This window comes from Achroia grisella, unplaced genomic scaffold, assembly GCF_030625045.1.
Source record: "Achroia grisella isolate CSIRO2021 unplaced genomic scaffold, CSIRO_AGI_Agris_v1 utg516, whole genome shotgun sequence".
Taxonomy (NCBI): Eukaryota; Metazoa; Arthropoda; class Insecta; order Lepidoptera; family Pyralidae; genus Achroia; species Achroia grisella.
Genome location: NW_026712909.1, coordinates 1698777 through 1722541, shown reverse-complemented (window position 1 = coordinate 1722541; position 23765 = coordinate 1698777). Strand labels below are relative to the sequence as shown.

The 23765-nt window shown below is 31.6% G+C and overlaps 1 protein-coding gene across 1 annotated transcript in view; it reads left to right on the top strand.

Annotated features, from left to right (window-relative positions):
- Positions 1 to 23094, top strand: part of LOC131847128 (uncharacterized) — a 39913-nt gene extending 16819 nt beyond the window's left edge. The window contains exons 3-5 of the mRNA XM_059196594.1: positions 19054 to 19172; positions 21801 to 21894; positions 22310 to 23094. Coding sequence (XP_059052577.1) covers positions 19054 to 19172; positions 21801 to 21894; positions 22310 to 22471 — 375 coding nt within the window. The 3' untranslated portion in view covers positions 22472 to 23094. The remainder of the gene's footprint in view (positions 1 to 19053; positions 19173 to 21800; positions 21895 to 22309) is intronic.
- The last annotated feature ends 671 nt before the right edge of the window (positions 23095 to 23765 follow it).

Genomic DNA, 23765 nt, shown 5'->3' with positions numbered 1-23765 from the left:
CCTTAATAATTTAAGCCGGTTTCTTGTCGGAGCTCTTACCATTTTCCACGAATTTCCATCAATCGCTTTAGTTATCGATACGACATGACTCCAACTTTTTTCTTTGTTCGGTATTAACTTATCTGTACTAATTTTATTAATACGATAGTCTGTCTGTTTGTCACTTTGTAAAGACTAAACAGCGTAGCGATTAGGTATTAAAAGTGTATTACATTACTGTACTTTTCAACAAATTTGGAATAAGTGGCGACAAAACAATCTAGCCTAACGCTAAAATTTATAAGCAGATGACGGTGGTACTTTATTTGTAAAATAATTTGTAAGGAGGTGACATAGGAGATCAAATTTTTTTAAGAAAGCCTATTACAGGATAGACGAATTCATAGAAGACAACATATCAAGTAAATAATTAGTTTATTAGCATACAACGTTATAATTTGTTTATCTCATTGCTTTCTTGATTCAATTATTTTAGAAATATGAAAGCAGCGGGTTTTGTATTAATTGCCGCATGCATTCTTATGTGAAATGTGAATACTATAAACATCAGATGGCAATTGTGAGTAGCTATGACGTGGTCTGGTGTTTTGAGTAGTCATGCTCACTAAAATGTCCAGGCTTGTGGCGGCGTGGTGGGCCGGGTCATTGGGCTCCCTAAAATATGGTCGAGCGCAGTGATGGCTGGCTCATCCGTCATACTCGTGAACGGGTGCTGCTTGTAGGGACTGGTCTGCTCTAATCACTATGACTGATTTCCTCTTATTAATTGTTTAACCAGTTGGTTATGTATTCAATATTTTTTTCTTTTTGAGTATTTAATTGAATTAGTGCTAATCGGTGGTTTGTATTCACACACTTAAACTTAAATTGTAAGTAAGAATAAATTATTTAAAAGAGCAACACACAAGTTTCTTGCTTGTTCTTCTTGTGATGAGACAGCATTCCGAATGAGCGGTAGATTAAAAAAAAAAAAATGTTATGACTATTCAAAAGTGCTTCAATGTAAGTTTATTTGAATAAATGATTTTCTATTCTATTCTATTCTTTTTAAGACAATGTCACATATAATAGTTAGTTAAATATAAATATAAAAAATATTGAGTTATTGTCTTCCGTTAGAAACAAATGAAAAAATAAAAACAAAATACATATATTTTGTGTTGCAATTACATATTAGTTACGACGAACTTACGAGTTAGTGTTGATAAAATGCAAATACTGTAGTATATAGAGACAGTCACAAAGTTATATTACATATAGCAATAAAAAGCTTTCTATTTTTTCAGCATGGGTACCTACAATGTAGATATTAATACAATAATATCTCCATTCCATCTCGTTCGGGTCAATGATATTTTTTGTACGGTATGTCTTTGTTCCTCGTCACAAAGTGCTTTGTGCGCAACTTTTTTATTTAATAAACAAGTGTAGCCCTCGATAAAATATAAACAAGTGTGGGCCTCTATAAAATCTTTACATGGTAATAAAAATGTGAGCGCATAGTCGGTATGTTCGTAACGGCTTACCCTATTTTGCATTCACGCACGGTAGGCTGGAAGTGTTTTTCATTGTCCTGACACTACCCCCTTCGTCGTGACATTAGTGACAGACAGACGGAGGTTAGGTTCTTTTCGGAACCGCAACCCCAAAGTTTCACGTGTTGTGCTTTTTTCCCCTTTTTGCAGAAACTGTTGTGATAACTACTCGTATAAAATGTATCGAGTCGAGAGAAAATAAAAAAATATTAAAATAATATATTTCCTTCCACTTGTACTATAATATTTACAGTTTATAAATTTGTTTTATAATTATAGTCTAGCTATTGTTTGTTCGTAGAAAGTTTGAGTTCAATCTACTAGAAGTATTAGCATTTGCCGTCTTAAAATACTTTTTCTTACTTTTTGACTCATCACACAAGATTGTTATTTAAAGATTTCTAGGAAAACATGATTTTCTTAAACAGGTTAAGAAAATGATGTTGTCATTATTGCTACTATATATAATAATATTATATTTCATATTTATATAATATTAGGACTTGTAGACTAGTAGACGTGAACTAGTAGAACATAAGATTTATAATAGTAAATTTCCGAAAATAATATCAGACAAACAAATCCAAATAGAATGTTGCTCTAAAAATTATTCATACTGTAATGTAGTCACAATGAAAATTACATAGTTGTATAGAAAAAATTATAAAATATACTCCAAATAGATCATTGGTATTCAGAAGGGAACCACTAGAAGGGTTGCCATCGAGACTTGAATTGCGGTGTCTTCATATTTTTCCGATCTTTAAAATTCACTAATTTATAATTCAGCGCGCGTGACGGACACTAATGAAAGACTTACTTAAGCAACGTCAGAGACTGGAATTAACAAGTTGCAAATACAATTCGTCCTTAAACGAAGTTCATTTTGACGTCGGCAAAGTGGAAAAGTTCGACCGTCTTCATTTTTTGTTGAAGGGAATGTTAAGTTTTACGTCTTTTATAACGAGATGTGGCGGTTAAAAGGATTCGGGAGAGCTTGTTTAAATTTTTCTAAGTGAGTTTCATTCTTTAATAGCTTCTAATTTGACTCTTGTACGCGGATGGTTCTTTTTTCTAGAAATGGTACACCATATTTTATTTTTTCATTCAGTAGACTCGTTAAATAAATAATAGTAATTTGTGTGGCAAGGGCTGCTGTAAAGCTTGTCCGCGTGGCAATTAAGAAAACCTCGGTGGCTCGGAGGCCTATTTTTTTCAGGCGGCCTGTGCGCGCCACTGGCTGATTGCTAATTCCGCGACAAAGAACGCTATTACACGACCGCGGCCACCGACCAAATGAAAACTATAAAAAAAATGTAATATTTGTCAATTTCTCTTCTCTGTTTTATTACTAACCGCTAACCATAAAAATGTTAAATCTTATAATAGTATATAACTGCTGTAATAATTACAGTATTTAACTTAGTTAGAAATAAAGTCTATTGAAATATTTATTGATATACATACATATATTGTTAACTAACTGTGTTCGTGGTTACACCCACAGGAAATTTAGTAAGATTATCGTAAGGAAATAATTTTTTGATTTGTGTTACATGTCTTTATTTATATACGATAAAAAATGATTTTGTACATTAACAAAAACATTCCTTCTCACTCCCTCCCTCTATCCTCCTACTCTGTCAATTGGTTGTTGGTTAATTACGGTTAAATACCTCCAATCTGAACCTCTCATTTATAAGATGATGAAGGTTGAAGTCTATAATATTACAGAGAGCCTCTATGTCATTAGATATCCACAAATTACATGGGAAGGCAATCATCAAGGGTTAAGGGGATAATTAATCTGTGTGCCCCATTAATTTGCATGGAATATATAACATAATCTAAAGTGTATCGATCTTTGCATATACAAACATGAGTACCATTTTGCACATGAAATTATAAAATTCTATTTAACATAGGAATTTTCAATAATATTTATATTTCTTTATTAGTAAAAGGTAATAGTATTATTTATTTATATTCGTAACTTTTTATATTTTTCAAGTAATTGCAACTGTGTGATAAAACTGCTCCAGTTCAGCTATTTTCGAATTGAAATTCGTTGGACGATGAGACAGTTCCAATTTTTACAATTTAAAACATTGGGAGAAAATTTAGTGGGACAAGAATTTACCCTCGATTTACATTCAGGAAGGACGTTGGGCACGGAGGGACTAAATCGAATTCCTATCGTTACTTTTGCGCAGAAGTCGGGTCAAAAGTCTATTTTACATATAATTTTCGATATAAACTTCCATGAATCGTTTAGCTTAATGCTATGCTTTTTGTTTGCTGAATGTAAATTAAAATTTATTGTACGTACATAGATATATCCAATAAGTAGAAATTATCCAATACGATGATGACTTTTTAGCTATGGTATTTAAATATTTTTTAAAGATAAATTGTTTTTAAAGTTTATGTTATGTTACACCTTGCACTAACATATTTTAGCCGTGTACGTTAATTTACTGTTCAATTAATGCGAAAGATGAAATTATACTAAGTTTATTAAATTCCTAGTACCTAGTTATAAATTTTTTTTTCCAAAAAAAATACGAAAAATAATCTTGAAATATTTATAATTGAAATTTTGAAACAGTAATGTTAAAAAAGACTCCACATCGCTGCATCGGTGCCATGTCATCCTTTTTCTGCAATATTATGTATATATCATTGCTATTGTTATAATTAAATTACAATATTACCCTACTCAGAGTGAAAAGGGTATTCAACTTCACGAAGATTTTAATTTCAAATAACCACTTTATTATTGTCCTATAAATAAAATATAAATAGATCTCTCAGCATACTAGCCAGTTTCGTTATATAAAATACAGAAATCACTATAAATATTAACACTATCCACTAAGTATAACTTTATCAACTAACAAATATCGAAATATGTAACGGAGTAATAATACAATGGCTCGCTACTATTTTAGGATATCGTAAAAGGTAACTATGGGAACAATCCACAAATACACAGATGCAATAAAGGAAAACTCGAAATAAACGTGGCCTGAGCGGTATTAATAGACTAAATCATTATTTCATGAGTAAACAAATTATCTATAGACTAAAACAAAACTTTAATTTTTAACAATGACATAATACCATTCTGTTAACCTTCAAACTCTAAAAAACATTGAATTCTTAATTAAAATTTGAGCGCTTTCCTTATTTCATATCGGTCAACTATTTGCAAATTATTGAGATATAGAAATATTCTTTATTGCCCTAAATATTATAATTATCGTAGCTACCAGTAAGTGTAAATATAGATTGATCGGATCTAAGAGTTGCTATAGTTGTAGTATGTAATATTATGTTATCTGTGGTTGTCGCCTACTTATTAAAATTCAATAATATTGGGCAAATAAGAACAAGTGCACGTCAACGATTTATAGTGAGAAGTGAAAGAATAGCATGAATTTTGCATACTTTGACCCTAGTAATTTATCCAATTGTAGCGTTCAGTTCTATACCCGACAGGGTTGCCAACCTTTGAATATTTTATTTAATTCAGGCTACATGGCCCACTTTATAAATACCTTATAGACAAATATACATAAGAAATAATAATAAAATGTAAATTCAAATTGTTTTTATGGTCACTGCACTGATGACGGCAATCAGCCACGAATAGTTTGAAGCTCACGCTCAATGTCAGATTTATTTTGGTGTGGATATAGTCGACGATATAGTGTCTGTTCCTTGATGACGTACACAGGTACATAACCGTGGTGCTGCGGCATGCAACAAGAAGGTTGGGCCTGTCGGTGCTGTGCCACATTTTCTGTGTACGCCTTCTCTTTATTTAGCCTCATATCAAAAAATTAAATATTTTCCGATAAAATATTGTATCCTGGCTGTCTAACCTCGTACATCGCCGTATTTTGACCTATTTCGTATGGACAAAAACTCCTACGAATTTGAAAGAGGCTGAAAATGTCCTCGTAATGAAGGCCAAAAATCCCGTACTTGTACGAGGATTCTTGTACGGTTGGTATCCCTGGCAGCCGAGTCACAAAGGGTTGGATAAATCACATTACCGACACGCGTGAATTGTAAATTGGACATTACTCGTTACACCTCGCGCCACTGGTGTGGGGTTACACGGCATGTTGAATGCTCGTCCCGTTTGATGAATGAAAGGCTCACACGTAAATAAATCATTTTTAATTCGTACACATACATATATATCTCAATTCTTTTTAATTTTTCTTGTTACTATAAATCTTTAAATACACAATATACAACAAGAAGATAACACAATTACAATAACTATTTAATAAGTCTATACTTTAACTGGTAATTAGCCCCGTATAATTGTAACCTAGATGAGAATATAGATTCGACCTATTTTTATCACTATTTTCATGAAATACATTATGCTAGTATGTATATACTAGGTACTATCCCCACGCGTATGTAGAAAGCAGGTTGCCTTAAAATATTCAACAGTTGGTCCGTAAATCAATTTTTTTGTAAAAATGTTGTGTTTATTGTCTATGTATAATGAAATTTCAGAATATTCATTCAAATTATTTTTTAACTGAATAATAGTATATTAAATTGGAAAAATCAATAAATACCTATTATGCACGATATAATATGAATTTGAAAGGAAAAAAATGGAGAAGACTGAATACTCAATAATTACATTGAAAAACTATATAGACGTTTGTAGGGCAAGAAAGGCAATAAAGTAGAACTATATAACAAAAAAATATAAAAATCTTAAAAACTGTGAACAGTACTCACTTTTTTATTCACCTTTGATTCCAAAATATCTAGTGTTATCACATATTTTTATAATACAAATTTATAATATAGTTTCTTTACTTAATCTCGCTTCGCCAGTAGTTATTTTTCGTACAATCAAACCAATACCGTCCAGTAATTGGCGCTCTGCGGGGATTTAACGAGAGTGATTGTTCGCTGACGCTGCAAATGTATTTGACCCTCTTTAGAAGTCGAAAGACAGCGATATTGTAAGTTTCAGTGATCCAATGATATTGTTATCTAACCTTTACCACCGAAACTAAAACGTCATCACAGACAGAGACGTGTGACATTCTTGAAATTACTTTATTATTTAAGAATTAAGAAAAAAACGTGATATTTAATAAACATGATAACACACTTATTATTTGCTTGTTACATATACATATATACAAGATATCGTATAATTATCAATACTTCTGAATAATATAAACCAGAGTCTGTTCTTGTCTGACTGTTTATTTATTTACATACGTACATACTCCACGTAGATAACAATGTCTATCTGTTAGATAGTTTTTTGCAAATTTCCTAAATAGTAGTTATAATTTTATATGATTCCAACATTGAGCTGAAGTCATATAAAATTATAACTAGTGTTATTAATTATTATAATGTGTATATACATATATATATATATATATACACATTATGCGTAACAAACTCAAAACGGACCACTAAATTTCTATAAAATATATGCAAAATTAGTAAAGTATCTACAAAATTAAATGGCAAGTGGGCCGCTGAAATTTGGCAATCATTTATCTCGGCAATTTCATCTTCGAATCTCAATAAACCTATTTCGTTTCGCGAGACATTACTTGGTAATATTACGAAATGAGCGTATATTTGTTTCATTCCCTCATAGCAGACGTCGTATCCAATATTGGTAATATGAACCCCGCATGGCGCTCATTCATTTCCAATTTTGTTTTGATGACTGTCATAATGATATTGTATCTACGTGTATAGCTTACACGAATGAGATTTGAAATCACCATTTTTATTTGTTATAGTTTATTTGTGCATCAATACAATAAGATCTAACTGCCACTTTATTATTAGGTACATGTAATGGTTTACGTTAAGATTAATGAATTTGAAGTCTACGTATTGCTGATTCTATGGTCCAAGACCCTAGTTTCCCGTTATGTTTACCTATAAAAAAAAGGTGCTAAATTGTGTATTGCACGTTACTGTTACCGAACTACGACATGCTAGTTTTATTATTTCTGTAAAACTTAATGAAATAATGGGTCATCTCAAAGAATCAAATAGTACTAGATATCCCGCAAAAGTATTATCATTGATTCAATTAGATATTGAAGATATGGAATCATATTGATTGAGAATAATAACCCGTAATAGTAAATTACTAAAATCTGTATTAAGTACATTTAGTGTAAAATACAAATATGTTGTAGTTTTAGATTCTGTACCTACTCAAAATTTATATTCCAATTTTAAACCAAAACTATATGTCTATTTCTTTACTACTTGTATACGGCGCAATATATCTTGCAAAATTTTAAGAAACAATGGGCTCTTTGTTATTTCATAAAAATCAGACTGTATTCCATAAAGCCATCAGAAATGCATACCATAAGAATATACAGGCGCTGTTATTATGAATATTCAAACCCGTCCATCTATTTATGGATGGGTTTATCCGGCTATACACAAATAAAAAAGCACATACGAACAGATAGAAACAGCGAGCGCGATCCACGAGGCAAAAGGAACGCAGTTTCACAGGCCGGCAGTCCGGAACAATTGAATTATGCTCAGCTATTAAATCCACCCCGATACACTACAGCTTATGCATTCAATAATATCCCCCTTCAGATAAATTTGCTTGTTAAAGTTTCATTATTATAAATATTTTAAATTCATTATATTTTTAAATATAACTGTGTGTATTATAAATTATAATACATACAGTACAAAATTACCATAACACATAACAAATTTAATCAGGGCGAAGACTATTATTCCGTATGTATATTTAAATATATAATATAATACACAATCTTTATTAAGAGGTTCATTATTTCAGTCTATTTAAAATAATGACTGGCTCAAATTGGAAATAATATTTATAATAGGTTACTAGCAATCTTCCATAGTAATACAAATTCAATACAAGGTTATAAAATATGCATTCTCTATCAAAATTACTTTAGTATTTTATCTATACGACTTTATAAATATGAACATTTTTAGTAGGAATTAACTTAATTTTAGGGAAGAAATGCAAATAAGAAATAGACTACAAGGACTTTTAAGCTCCATTTAACCGTAGCTTTTTGTATTTCGGTAGACTATGACTGTCACGCAAATTGACATTTGATGTCTTCTATTTGACAGCGCTGAAGTGTGAGGAAAATTGCGAATGAAACAAATTACCTACAATTTACATACAACAGCAAGATTTACATACAACTTGGAACAAAGAATTCCAATTGTTCAAGATATATTTAATACAGAGTATGTAAACAGTCTACATTATCTGTTTTAAACTTATACATTACTTCATATTTAATATTTTACATTACAATTTTGTTTGACAGTATTTAGAGTAAAAAATATAATTTTTCGTTTTAATTAATACACAGAGAAGGTTTTCCTTACTTGTGATAGCAATTGTAAAGTTTAAAACACTTTTATTAAAAGTTTATTTACGCTAACGCTAACTAATATTACAAAGGTAATGTATGATTCATTGCCTTTGTTCCATCAATGAAACACGGTTATATATCGCCTTTGTGCATTAGTATCTCGTGTTGAAGTACGCCTGTGGCACCCTCACACCCCAGGGTAGCTGTATTACACCAACCGTTGAAAGTTGAAACAGTTATGCCATGATAACGAACTGCTTTTCGCCGTTAATCCGACAGCTGATGGGTAGCAGCCCGAGGCCAATAAAAAATATGTGAAAATACAAAAGCAAAAATACAGTAGCACGCTTTATGTGAGAATATTTTTTAAATTCCTGTGTTATGGGTTTGACGTGATTGGAATTTGTTGTGATACAAATGTTCATTAAGATCATATTTATTAATACTTTTGTTATCATCAAATAGCAAATATATGTACAGAATTATAAGGTTAGTTTTAAATGTCGAATTTCTTGTTTCGTATGACAAGAACACATATTTCTCAAATATTTTAAATGAGTGCATTCCAGCAATTAAACGCCTTAACAGATTCTAACGAAACTTAACATACAGATAGATTGCATCACGAGTACATAGAGCATAGAGCGAATAGCATAAAGGAATTAATAAACCCTATTTTATTGATAATATAAAGGGAACATTGTAACTACATATAAATTTTTGTAGTATTTTTTAAAATATTATTCATATATATACATATAGTTTATTGTTTTCGAATTGAACGTATTTGAGAATGCATTTGAATATTTAATAACTAACTTTTCAGCTCTATTACAGTTCTCATTACACAATTATGCAAAATTCTCCCTGTAAGTTCAACTTCACGGCATTTGGGATCTGTATGACGGGATAGGAAGCTATTAACGCTGACAACGCTCACACCAATATTATAATGAATCCTTCATGAAACAAACATGTGACAACATAAAACGTTATCATCACAGAGTTATACACGACAGCCGACTGGGATCGTCTTGCGAGTCCCATGGCAATAGAAATTTGCATTCCTATTACTTGTATCAAATATAGTAATAAAGGTTGACTGGTTGTCTTTGTGTACAAAACTAGCATTGAAGCACGAGTTTGCCCCTCGCCACGCTTGCGATTGCGATTACCAAGTTTATGCATGCATGATGAACCGATATTAGTTTCAGAACTCTCTTGTTTAACATAGCTTTGTACTGTCATTATAAATTTTCTGATATGCCGATACTTCCTGCCTATTTGATATGATATTTAGTTTGCATAATATACACATATATTGGTACTGAAATATATATTAGAAAATTATAGTAAATCGATATGTATTTGAAATAGGATAGCTATAAATATCGAAATGAAGTAGATTACTACTAGAGTAATCTACATAATCTGGTAGTAGTTTGTAACTTTTTAAACTTATATTTAAACACAAAAAATTTCATCATCAGCAATGAGAATAAAGACAACACAGTATCATTACTAATGAGTTTTATTTTAAAGGTATCTAGTTCCAATATAAATTAAAAACTACTAAGGTTTGAAAGCTAAATATTAAAAAAGACAACCGATTGTAATATTTATAGCATTTATTCAATGAATTTAGAAGTGGATGTAAGTACATATGATAGTCATTTTATTAATTAATTAAACTATACAAAATGTTAACAGAAGTATCTTCATGTTAGTTAGTCATTCTAAATTATTACTTAATCCGTAAACGTTATTGTTATTTATTTAATACTGTATTTGAATTGTGTACCCTGTATAAATCCTAAATCAAACCACAAGAGCACAATAAAATCTGCCATGTCCCAAATATTGTCATAAACCTATAATAAAATATGTGATCTATGAATTCACTATACATAAAACTAAGCCAAGTTTTCTTAAAATAAGGCTTACTATTGCCAAGAATATTTTTTCTGACTTATTGTAATAGGAAATAATAACAGAGACGTATATTTTCCATATACAATACATTCTCCACCACGCTTTTGGCGGTATTAAAATGTATATATTATGCGATAGTATAATAACCAGAACATTACATAAATCATTACATAGCAGATACAATTATAACAATAAAATTCCGTCATCATCCCTCTCGTTCTCAAAACATCAGTTTAATACAAAAAAGAGTTACGTACTAACACGGTACCTACTAGAAACACTAACACGTGTTTATTACATTCAGTACACGAACAAGTATTTCATGTGATTCCTTTCATGTTGCAGTCAATTATCTGATAAGACGTTTCACCCCTTCGTCTGGACGTGCCTACACAAACAGCGGTGTTGTCAACCCCGTAGCCATGGTAACGCTGTCTGAAAACATCCAATCAAACAGCAATTGATACCATATTCTCAATTCTAGCAAAATAACTTTTATATTTCCTCTGATTCAGCCAACTAATACGACTACGTTGATTTCTATCAACTTGTTTCCTTTGTACCGTCGTTAAAACTCTTGGTTGTATAAAATTGATTTATTGTCAAAATCTATTGTTGATAACTCAATTGTCTGCGCAGCCAATGTCTAGAGGGTTTTAATTTCCTTGTGTGTTGTGGGCAAGATAAAGTGAAATAAGATGCTTCTGTTCGAGTAATGGGAAATTTCCGCTTGGCTCCCTTAAAATAAAATTGTACTATCGCACGCGATAGTAAATAAAACGAATTGTATATAAATACTTATTTAGATGGTGATTGTGTTTGCGCTACTTGTTGTAGCTATTTTCTCTTGCCATTTTTATAAAATAATATCTATAAATATTTTATAAGACCTGCTTACTGTGGTTAAAACTATATCAATTATGTGAAATATTTATTGCGAACTTTTCATTCCTGTTCCTATGTAAAGGTCAATATTTGAAATATGAAAGATCTGACATAGCAGTTGATAATCTAATTGAAATAAAGAGATCAAGATAGATAGATTATATTGACAATCGTGTAAATAAATTCAATTTGTTTTTGAATATTGATGCATAGGCATAAAATAGGTTTTGTCGAGATGCTTGTTTATTACATAACTTTTTAGCAGTCCTGTTGTAATATTTTTGTGTAGGATCTGGATTCTATTGGAATTTTAAAAAGTTAACTTGTCCATCTGAATAGATTCCAACCAACGGTTCTATCCAAATATTCCGCCGAGCTATATCGGCAAATTATATCATATAAGAGGCCAGCCTGTACATTAGATCATTGATTAGTCACTCGGTTTTCCTCTTTCTTCTCTTTTTATAATACGTATTTTCTCGTTCTTTCTGTAATAATTATTTCAAAATGTACTAAAATGAAATTGTGATTTAACACGAGCTCAAAATAAACAAATGCGAAGTTCTTTATAAAAATTACGAGTGGACAATCTAATAATGGGGCGACGCGTGTACTGCAACAACACCCTTTGTCGCGTCATCAAACTGCAAATTGGTAGTAGGTAGATACAGCAGTTTAGGCGGTCGCCGTACTCAAACACCGCAGGCAATTTTCACACCAGCCTTTGTGGACTAAAATTTACAGTTTTCACATTTGTGAAAATAATAATGTACGAAATATCTCAACTTGGATTGAATAAAAATATTATACAGTCTATTCAAATATACCATTCTTAACACAGCCGACAAAAAGTAGCTGTTTGACTGATATTTTCAATGTATCTATTTTTTTAAATAAAGTGTATTTTATTTATTCTTTATTAGTTATAAATTTATTTCTATTGTCTTGTCTATTTAAAATTATAGAGCTGAGTTGGGAAAGGAATTTTCCTCGATGTTCCTGGCGGTTCATTCGATAAGATAAAGGCAATTATATCACGACATGTTCATCAACAACAACGGCCTTATAATTTATCTTAGAAACATTAAACTCACAATTATCAACACAATCGGAAAGTTTTGGTAAGAACAAAGACTAAACTCGTTTCTACTAATAAGTTTATTAATACTTCTTGTGATAAGGGACGACTACAAGAAATACCTAGTAATATACGTATTATTAACATAAATATAGGGTTTAATCTTCTTTGTTATGTATTTTTTATTTTGTCCCCAAATGTCACTAATACAACTCACGTACTTCACAAAATTTTATTATGATACAAATTTGACATGCTCTGTATATTGAAAAGCATTTGCGTAGGATACATAGTGCCACATTCGAGCTAACTGCCGTGCCAGTTAATTAAATTCTGACATAAACCCAGTGCGACATGAATCGGATGAATACTTGCCCAAATATAATTCAAAATTTTAAATACTAGACCAATAGATATAATCAATATTATAAAATGTATATTTTTATAATTATTTAACAGACTATTAATTGTTATTTATCTATTATTATATCCATTATATTATTATTACTCATATAAAATATATATACCATATTATAAAATGGTATTTTTATAATTATTTAATGCGGTTATTATAAATACTTAAACAATATGAATATGAACCCGTACATTTCTGGCAAACGGTCCTTAGCTACCGAAGTATATATACATAAATCAATTTTATACAAGCACATGGCCTAACCAAACCTCTTTAATCGAACAAACAGATCGGTAATAGAAAAGTAGTGATAATATTCGGACAACCTCTCGTCCCTTATCACTGACGATGTCACCGAGTAATGTTATATGTAGTTATAATAGTACATACACACACCTAACCACATACATAAATATTATATGTATAACTAAATAATATAACTATAACATTTGGCGTCATTATTGTCTTATTTTTGTCGTCGTTATTGTTTTATTTATTTGAAACAGAAAATTTCAGTAAATAAGGCATTGGCAGACTATGAAATTACTTGTCACAATTAAATATTTTAAAGTATAACACTGTTGTGTGTATATTATTTTAGCTTGCCTGTACCACATAATACACTATATGTCACCCTGTGGCTGTACTACAAATTAATTAACGATGTTTACCATCGCCGGAGAACTTTTAGAAAACTAGACACAAAGTTTGTGTCGGCCACCAAAGACTTTTAAACTGTACCTACATAAAATACATCTGTATAGTACTAATATTTCTAAGAGTTTTGATAAAATCGTAGTCGTCGATAATAATAAGTGTCTTTGTGGAATGACAAATTTACTTAATTTTATTAGCCTACACTGGAAAGGTATAACCTTAGTAATAATATAATACCTAGACGTTTATATGTAAAATTAAATATATCATAACTAATCACAAAATGTCACGAACGTTTGAAAAGATGTTTTGTATCTATCTACAAAACATCTTTAAACTGTAAAGATTTAGCGTTAACCCTATTGATTAAAATAAAAAAAACGTGTAATTTGGTTCCAAATCTAGCTTAATTGGTATTTGTTTAAAAAAAAAACTGTGAATGCAGTGTCATAATTGATTTTTTGGAAAAAAATCTTTTAATCGGTACCGATAAAACCGATTAAATATTTTTTTGAAAAATATTTTTTTATCGGTATCTTAATTCCATTTGTTTATAGAGATATAAAAGATATAGTATAGAGATGAAAAGATAAAGTATAGTGTAGAGATGAAAAACGAAAGCTTTAGCTTTTACCTTTTTCATCTCATCTGCAAAATAATCGTTTCATACTTTAACAAATACTACTATAGTTACCACTAGTATAACTATTATTAACAACTTACTCTTAAAATCACAATATTAGTCAAATCCTTTATAGCGGTAACCCTCACGTCATACTCATAGTCGAGACTAAATCCAATTACAGCGAATCGTAGCGCTACAGCGCTGGAATTACCTTAACTTATATACTGTCGAGAACAGATACATAGCATGTCACTTTACTACACTTTGAATAAAATATAATGACTACCGGTCGCAATAAATTTACAACTGACATGAGAAAGTGGTAGGTTTTTAAGAATTATATTTAGGCAATCCCAAATTGACTATTTCAGTATTTTCTATCTCTATTTATTAAAAATGTTTAGTACTTTTTGTGATATATATATATATATAATATCCTGTTATATTGGAAATTAAAATTTGTTCGGCAATTGATACGTAATTGGTTAATAGAAATCGCAATAAGCATGGTTAGCTTTTTTCTGTATTAGAATAGGTATAAAACACGGAATTGTTTAAATATCTAAATTTCGGTGATTTCGATGCTACATTTCCAGTACCGCTACTTCTATGTAAAATGTACCTAAGGCGGCTCTGCTAAATGCTAGCAACGGGCACGAGCGAACTGTCAAGTATCGTCGAGTGCCAGGACGTGACTATCGACTCGACTCAACGTAATCTACATTGGTTCAAACTAGAAACGAAAATATGGAATACAAAAAATTTAATTCAATATACCTACTGGGGATTTCTTTTTGTTTTGGTTCAATCATATCTTATCTGTGGTTTAATTAAACAATATTATTTTCATTTCATTGAATATTTGGACTTCACTCACTGTTCATAAACTACCAAATAATTGATATAATAAATAAAAAATAATTATAAAGTCCGGGAATATGAAATACCTAATTTCACTTATAATTCCAAGTCTACATTACAAAGAAAAAATTAATTTTAGTAAAATAACAGTTAGTAACTGTAAATGTCTTGTACTTGGAAATTGCTTTACGTATTCATATGTATTTAATAGAAGTTGTCTTCTCTTAAATACCTATGAATATTTAAGATTTATTTTATGCTATGCCTATTATTTGTTATTCTTTGATTTAATAACTCATACCAGTTATCTGTTTGCAATTTAATAGAATTCAAGTAGTAAGATAGCAGAAAATAATGTGTATATCCATTAAACACCGTATATGTGGTAACTATATTATAATTGGTTGTACATTTTATTTTTTATGGAAATAAAATGGAATTCAAATGCTGTCTATAAAGCAATTAACAAACCGTCGTTTTACAGGTTCTGTGAACGAAATCTAATTTGATGACACTCTTACATAAACTGATTGCTTCGTAAAAAAGGTATTGATAGGGCGGATACAAGAGCTGTCTATTGAATATTAATGGTAGGCGTTGGAGAGCTCTCATTGACAGCTCGGGACGTCAACTGCATTGAGGTATTACGTACAGTCGCATGCAATAACGTGTATAACTTTTAAAACCTGTCACCACATATTATGATGGATCATATTATGGTTATATACATATAGGTACATTACATGATGGTACTATGAGTCAGTACTCAAATATGTATACATTAATACACGTGACTGTACTAATGAATTCGGTATCTGATCTCATCTGATTTGAACGAATTCACCGTATTTGCTGCCGCCCTACCAACCTAAAGGGGTGCGACGCGACGCTTCACTTGTTACACACAAGACGAACTAATAAGTAAGCTATGATATTTACAAAGTGGTCAATATGTAAAAACGTATTTTTTAATCACTTTTATCAGAAACAACCTTTCAAATTTTACCTTTTACATTTTGCACGCACGAGGCAGTGTTTCTTCCAGTACATAATACATCAATGCACGACTATATTTAACTGAAGTCTGTGCATCCATCGATGCGACGTGATTTGCGAACGTTTTGGCACAACCACTCGAATAAATATAATAAAATTCAATTCAAATATTTAACTAGAATTCAATTCAAATGTTTACTCGTTCTATTGTAAATTCAAGTTCTGTAATAATTTATTCATTACATACATTTCATGTTTGCCAAATTTTATTACGTATGTGCCGAGTGTAGTGGTAACAAAATGAAATCAGTGCAGAGTGGTTTAATATAATGATGATAAATGAATGACCCAAGATAATGATTTCTTCTTTGTGCAGCTTGTAAAGTTCTAAGATTGGCCTCAACGACATTCGTGGTAATATCTTCCAAAATACATTTCAGTTAAAAAATAAAGTATTAAATGACATTAAACTTTAACAATTATCTGCATGTACCCACTTTATAATCATAGCTTCGAATAAAATTAGTATATTTAATAATAATTACCAGCGGCCCATCCCGGCTTCGCAGCGATGCATTACAAATCTATGAATTTCTCGGCTTCTTAACTATTATAACATCCATGTATTATACATATAAACTTTGCACTTAAATCACTCTATCTATTGCTGAAAACTGCATTAAAATCCCTTTGTAATTTAAAAGATATAAGTCAACAGAGAGCGGCGGCCACTTTGTTTTATACTAGTAATAATATTAATAAAGATAAATTATATACGAACAAACCACCCTTAACTTATTTGTTTAGTAATATTTACATAAACTTAAGATATTAGCAATATTAATCCATAGCTGCTTAATTCATTGAATTTCTAACAAACCACTTGACAGTAGTTATGATTTTATAGATTAGTATTAAGAAGTAGTATTATTAGCCGATTACTGCATATCGACGTTCCCTCGGTATAGGTATATCCAGACAAACTACTCGTAACATCATTAAATTCTGATATACGATGTTAGTTTAAGCTACTAAAATTCGAAATGGACTACATCGACTTGGCATGTACCGTTGGGAACAGACGTGACTTTCCGATTCCTAACTACATACACCACATAGTCAATATACTAATGTAGCACCTAGCAACCTATGTACCAGGTACATCTGAATTAATTTACCTATCCAAGTAGCTTAGTAGTTAGTATATGCAACTATTTTGGTGGACAGGCAGTTGAGGTAATTATTGGTGGTATTTCTATTGAAAATACTAGAATTTTCATTTAATTTTGTTGAATCTAATTCTGATACAACAAAAAACATCTATATGTAATTCTAAAAATTGTTCAGAATTGAGATTTTATTTTTGTAATTATACATAACTCATTTGTTTTTTGTAATTCACAAAGGTTTTTCATAATATAAATGCTTTAAATCTCAATATAATGCCACATAATTAAAAGGAATTTTAAATTCTGAGTAAACAGTAATATTCTCTTTTAGGTTCTTGTATCCAACAGGGTTTATGATATAATAAAAATGCTATTGTTATATATATCTATTTTAAAATTTTTAGGAGAATTAGAGAAATAATAATAATTAATATTAAATATTAAATATGTTTGATTATTGTAATCACTATAACTTTATCCCTAATATTTAACAAGAAAAAATACCACATTAACGTGCCATTATTAATAAGGCATCATCTGTAAGTGTATCCTCATTACATAGTAAGGTAGGTAGGTAGGTAGGTACATTAAATTTAGTGCACCGGACTAAACCAGTAAAATTATTTCATTTCCATTTGAATAGAGCTACAATGAAATGCTTTTAAATCCATTAAACCGTAGTTACATTCGTCAAAGGGTCACAGTTCGACAGGGACGGGTGCTGGGGACGGAACAGGTCGGAGGCCACCGACAGACGACAGTGAGCGCGTCGTGTCCCCATGCCAGACGTAGCCGCCGTCCTCCACGGAACTCCATCATTAGTGTGCTCACTCAATGTGAAAGCGATTTCATCCCCGACTATTCCGCCGCTTTGAAACTGGCGCAATATTGTCGAAAGCAGGAAAACTCTTTACGAAAAAAATGTTTCTCAAGTGACGGCGAAGAAAATGCGTACCGAATACCGCCAGAAGCCAATCTAGCGAACGAGTCTCGACGTCGATACTACCTTGCGTTTACGTTATCGATGAAGCTCCGACCGGATGTGCACCGGCTTGTAACGAAAACGAGTGTCGGCACGGTACAAACTCCCACCGCCCGCGGTTGTAAACGCGGGCGCTTGAAACAACTTCGTTACAACTCCGTTCTGTTTTGTTCCTAGCCTGCAATATTAGTTTTAGACAAAAAGCTATTTTTCAACCCGCCGTCGAAAGGTCTTGTGAAGTTTTCTAATTTAGTTAATTCGTACTCAACGTTTCGTGAAGCCCCGTCTGTTAAATTGAAGATACCAATATTGATAAAATAAAGAGGCTTGAATTTCACCGCAATTGTTAAGATATTATCGTTGTAAATTGAACGAATTGTATGCTTTAGGACTTTTCAATTGAATCATTTAATGTATTTTACAGAAATTCGTCATGAAAATGTTTTTTTTTTCTGTAGATAAGTACCTTAATGATCGTTTTAAAAACAAATTGCCTTTCGTTATAGGTATTACTGTTTCCGGAAGAAGGTTGGGCTCGGAGCGCATCTTCCTCATACTGGACCCTTCAACCGTGTTGGTGGCGGCGGTCTCGGTGTAAAGTTGTCGAGGTAGCTGGAACTAGAAGGTAATTAAATTAAATTTATTCAGTTTACGTCATCAAATGCAAATAAAACATATTATTAGGTATATGTGTGCATAGAAGATATTTTAAAATATTGAAGACTATGTTCATATATAATATTTATATAATAGTTCATATATATATATACCGTTACAACAATAGACAGGTATGTAAAATAAGATAAAATCCTAAAAATTTTTTTTAATGACAACACATGTACATCCTTTTCTAGTTAATACTGTGATAGTATTTGTTTTTATAAATTAATAATTAATTGTAATAGTTGCATAATTTTAGAAAGATTTTTCAAAGTGTATTTATTAAGTGAGTCTATCTTACACAACTTACGCTAGTATAAAAAAAATATACCAATAATATTTATAGAAAATCTGAACCCGATTTCAATCAAAGCAGTGAGGTGGATTTTTGGATTTTAGTCAGTCGTCATATTCAGGTTGAATATAACTTTACGTTCAGATGTTGTCTGTCATTGCTGAAAATTTTAGGCTGTAGTGCATGGGCTTTGTATTTTTTTAATAAATAAAGAGTGGAGTGAAGTACAAGAGTTCACTCGCATCGGAATAATAACTATTTCATTCGAGTTATTTTAATAGCTATAATAATTTAACACTAGCAGACAGATAGATAAAAAGTTAAAACAGTGTTTCAAGGTGTCGTAAAGGAAATATTTATCATCTCTGTTCTACATTATGTTACGGCGCTTTTCGCAATTAACACCATATTCAGGTGAGCTGAGCCCGCAATCCTCAGGTGTTGACAAACGGCCGGAAGTGCCCGGGGGCGCCACTATCGTGAGATCGTAGCGCTTTGCCGCGAAACACTGAAAAGTGGCGCGAACGTGCCGCAAATAAATATGGCCGACGCTAAAGGGCTTAATGCGGATAAGATGCTAGTTATTACAAAACTGTTTTTGATATATGGCCTAATTTATTTTAATATATTTTGTTTACTTATTAGAAAAAAAATTATTTGTATTAATTAACGATAACATTTTTCTTGTTGCATAAAAAATATTTCTAAAAAGTACTACTACGACTGACAGGCACCAACCACCACCTACGTACAGCAATAAGGACCTTCAATTAATATTAAACAAAACAAATAAAATAGACATACCTACCTACGTATATGTATTCTCATTTTGGCGACACGATCATTATGATATTAGGAATATTACTCACAATATTAAAACAATCCAATATAAGACTATTACAATGTTGTGATATCGAGATACGTTAATTACCTGTATATGAAGAGGTAAATATGTATTGTATAGGTATTTACTGAAAAAGATAGTAATGTACATAAGTATCTACTACCTAAAAAATCTTATTATATTTATACTTAAACTTTAAATAACCCTGTCGTCTCCATGTCACTTAAGTATGCGACAACCATAAAACTTCTCGCTTTGCAGTAATAGTCGGTTGATGAAAGTTGCCCTATGTTAACAAAACTATTAAAAACAACTTTTGCCGCGGAAAAATGTCGATGCTACGACACCGGAGCTAAACGGGCACCGTTAGCGTTAACGATTATTGCCACCCGCCTCACTATTTTCCACAAATGATCCCCTATTTCATGATAACACTAGCCCAGAGATCTCTTCCCTGAGGGAAGCGTATATTGTCTCATTCCGACAGTGGCAGTTTTAAAACTATCATGGCAATCTCGCACTACGCTTTAGCAAACCATTAAGAAGAAAAACGATCTAGCATTGTTACTCCTAAACGCCCTGTTGGTGGTTACCTGCAACTCCTACACCAATTTAATTTCAGTGCTCATTCCAAATTTCAGGACGCGTTATAGCGGGTGATAACACCGAAGAAAGTAGTGCGAAAGTGCGCATAAAGGTTTTTAATTTGTTCAGGCGTTCCCTAGAGCGTGTTGCGCGGTGTTCGGGGCCATTATAGGGCGGCTGCCATTACATCGACCGTTAGGGTTTCGGTAGGTACGTGTTGGATTCGCGCCCTACTAAGAGGACGACGTGCCGGGCATGCGGACTATCCGGCTAACTCTACAAATGCACCGAACGTCACAAATCCTCACGGCACTGAACACCACGTAACTTGTTATATTTTTCTATATATAAAACAGATCTGTGTGAACTACACTATCTAATGGGGTGCAATAAACAGATAATGTGCACACAGAATACCAGGTGGGAAGGTAAGGGCCATTGGTAGGGTGCAGCAATTATATAAAGTTTCTAATTCTACTTAATCCATCCTATGGTTTATCGTTATACTTATTTTAAATAATAATATGTAAATTACACATTATGTATAAAATAAAAAGTAAATATTATGTAAACCTTGAAACAAACACCCACATCTAAGAATCTCCGAAATGGTGGAAATTTTATATCCTTTCCAAGACAATAATTTACAAGGGTTCTTAGAAAGCTAATAAAAGAAAGCTATCTTAAAATTGCTGTAGCTGTAAATACTGTAGAAAATCAATTCAGACTGTGTAATTGGTAAATCTATGATAGATCATTGATTGACCAAGTTCCTTTAAGTATATCCCTGTGTATATTTACCTGGGTAAACTTCTTAGACAACTCATATTACTTATATAGGTACTTTATAATTATTATATTGATCACAGGCATAGCACGCACGCTCGGATGGTGATCAGTGGTGGAAATGCTGTGTACATCGTAGGCACGTTCAAACACCTTGGTACCGATGCCGATTTTAAGGTGAGACTAATAATAATAATTTCATTATATGTGTAATCAATCAGTCTTAAATATGAAATTGTTTGTGGGTTCTTTTTTCCATTCCAACTAGTCTTATAAGACTAGTCTGCCCCGTTTTGCATTTATGTATTAACTAAGCATAAACATGTAATTTTTATTTATTTGTAGCAGTACCTTTATTTGTTGAAGTATATGGAGTTAAATTGCCTGAAATGTTGGAAGTTAGTTTTTAAATGCAACATTTATTTGAATTCCTTTCTTTTTTGGAACTGATATAATTCTATATCTAATTCAATAACGAGGAAACTAAATACCATGCAATAGCTGTGATTTTGGATCTGGTTATAATTAATATAAAATAATATATTTATAAATGTCATAACTTAACAGATGCAATATGATTATTTTCTAATAGTTATACCTAACAACAAATGTGACACAAGCCGACTTCAACATGGGTTACACCATGACTGGAACATTGGAACGAGGTAGCAGGTCAACCAATATCTTCCAAATGACACACTTCGCCGTACTCCGCCGCTGTGATCACGACACGCACCACCTCAAGACTTCCTAGTTGCATTAACTAGAGTAGCATATTATGTTAAATACTTCTACTAGTAACCATTAGTATATGCTTTTCTACAGGTCTTATTAATAATTTGTATGACAGAATGTTGAATCTAATTAGGTGCTGAATAAACGTACATATGAATTTCGAATATTATTAAAAAAGTAAGATGTTTTGTAATAAGTTGGATTCATGTGCCGGTAGTGCAACAAAATGACATTAGTATCAGCCGAGTATCTATCCCAGTTGAATTAGTAGTAAAGTATTGGCTTCAAAAATTCTTCATATAAGTGGTAGGAAGTACGATTGATCTCATAGAAATTGCTAGTCTACTTCGAGTATAAGTTTAGTTTTTAAGGGTATATTGCCAAGCGATATTGTGATCTCAGACATCTGAAAATTTGCCATAAGGTTTTTACGAACAGTCTCTTTATTAATAGTATTATCTATAAACAGAAGCTGTAGGATAATCTTGTAAATAATTTCGGTAATATGTACAGCGCTTCATGGCCGTGTAGTGGCAAACCTAGAAATATTATTTTTTATATATTTATCATACTTTGACATCATTGCCGTACCGTCTAACAACTAGGCAGTATCTTACCTAAGTAGATTTTAAGTATTTATTTTATATATAGTAAATAAAATTATGGAATGATGTAGAAAACTAATTAGTAGGCTTCTGTTTTAAATATATCACAATGTATCTGCCTACTTGATATTAATCAGGAGTCAAACGTACCTGCCTTAGGTCTCATCGTTTAGATAAATCAAAACCATTGTATAATATTTACATCGCATTGTAACTTTCATTATTTTATCTGCTCATCGAAAAATTATAAATGGATTGAAATTCATTTTAAAATGGCTGTGAGCGAGATATTTTCGTGGAGCTTCTTCACGTTCCACTGAGCAAAATAATAATATATTGGTCAAGCGCCTAATATCGATCGTGGCCGGACTTGCTAGTCTATATCTCGTAAATGAAAACAAATTTTCGTTTACAGAAGCCAAATGTGTACAATAAATCAGATCAGCCTTATTTATCTAGTGGCTTTAATACAGTTTTGTTGGTTTGCTTTATTGTACACAGTACAATACAAGTAAATTGTGATAGGTATCACATTCACGTAGTACTTAATCAATTACCTTACTTGCGTTAACAACAACTAACAAACTTGTAGGCAATCTAATCGAAAGAACTTTAATTAACAAAAAGTGTGTACTCATTGTTCTTTACTACATTCATGATAATTATAAGTAACTAGATATATATAATAGATTTAAGAATAAGATCTAA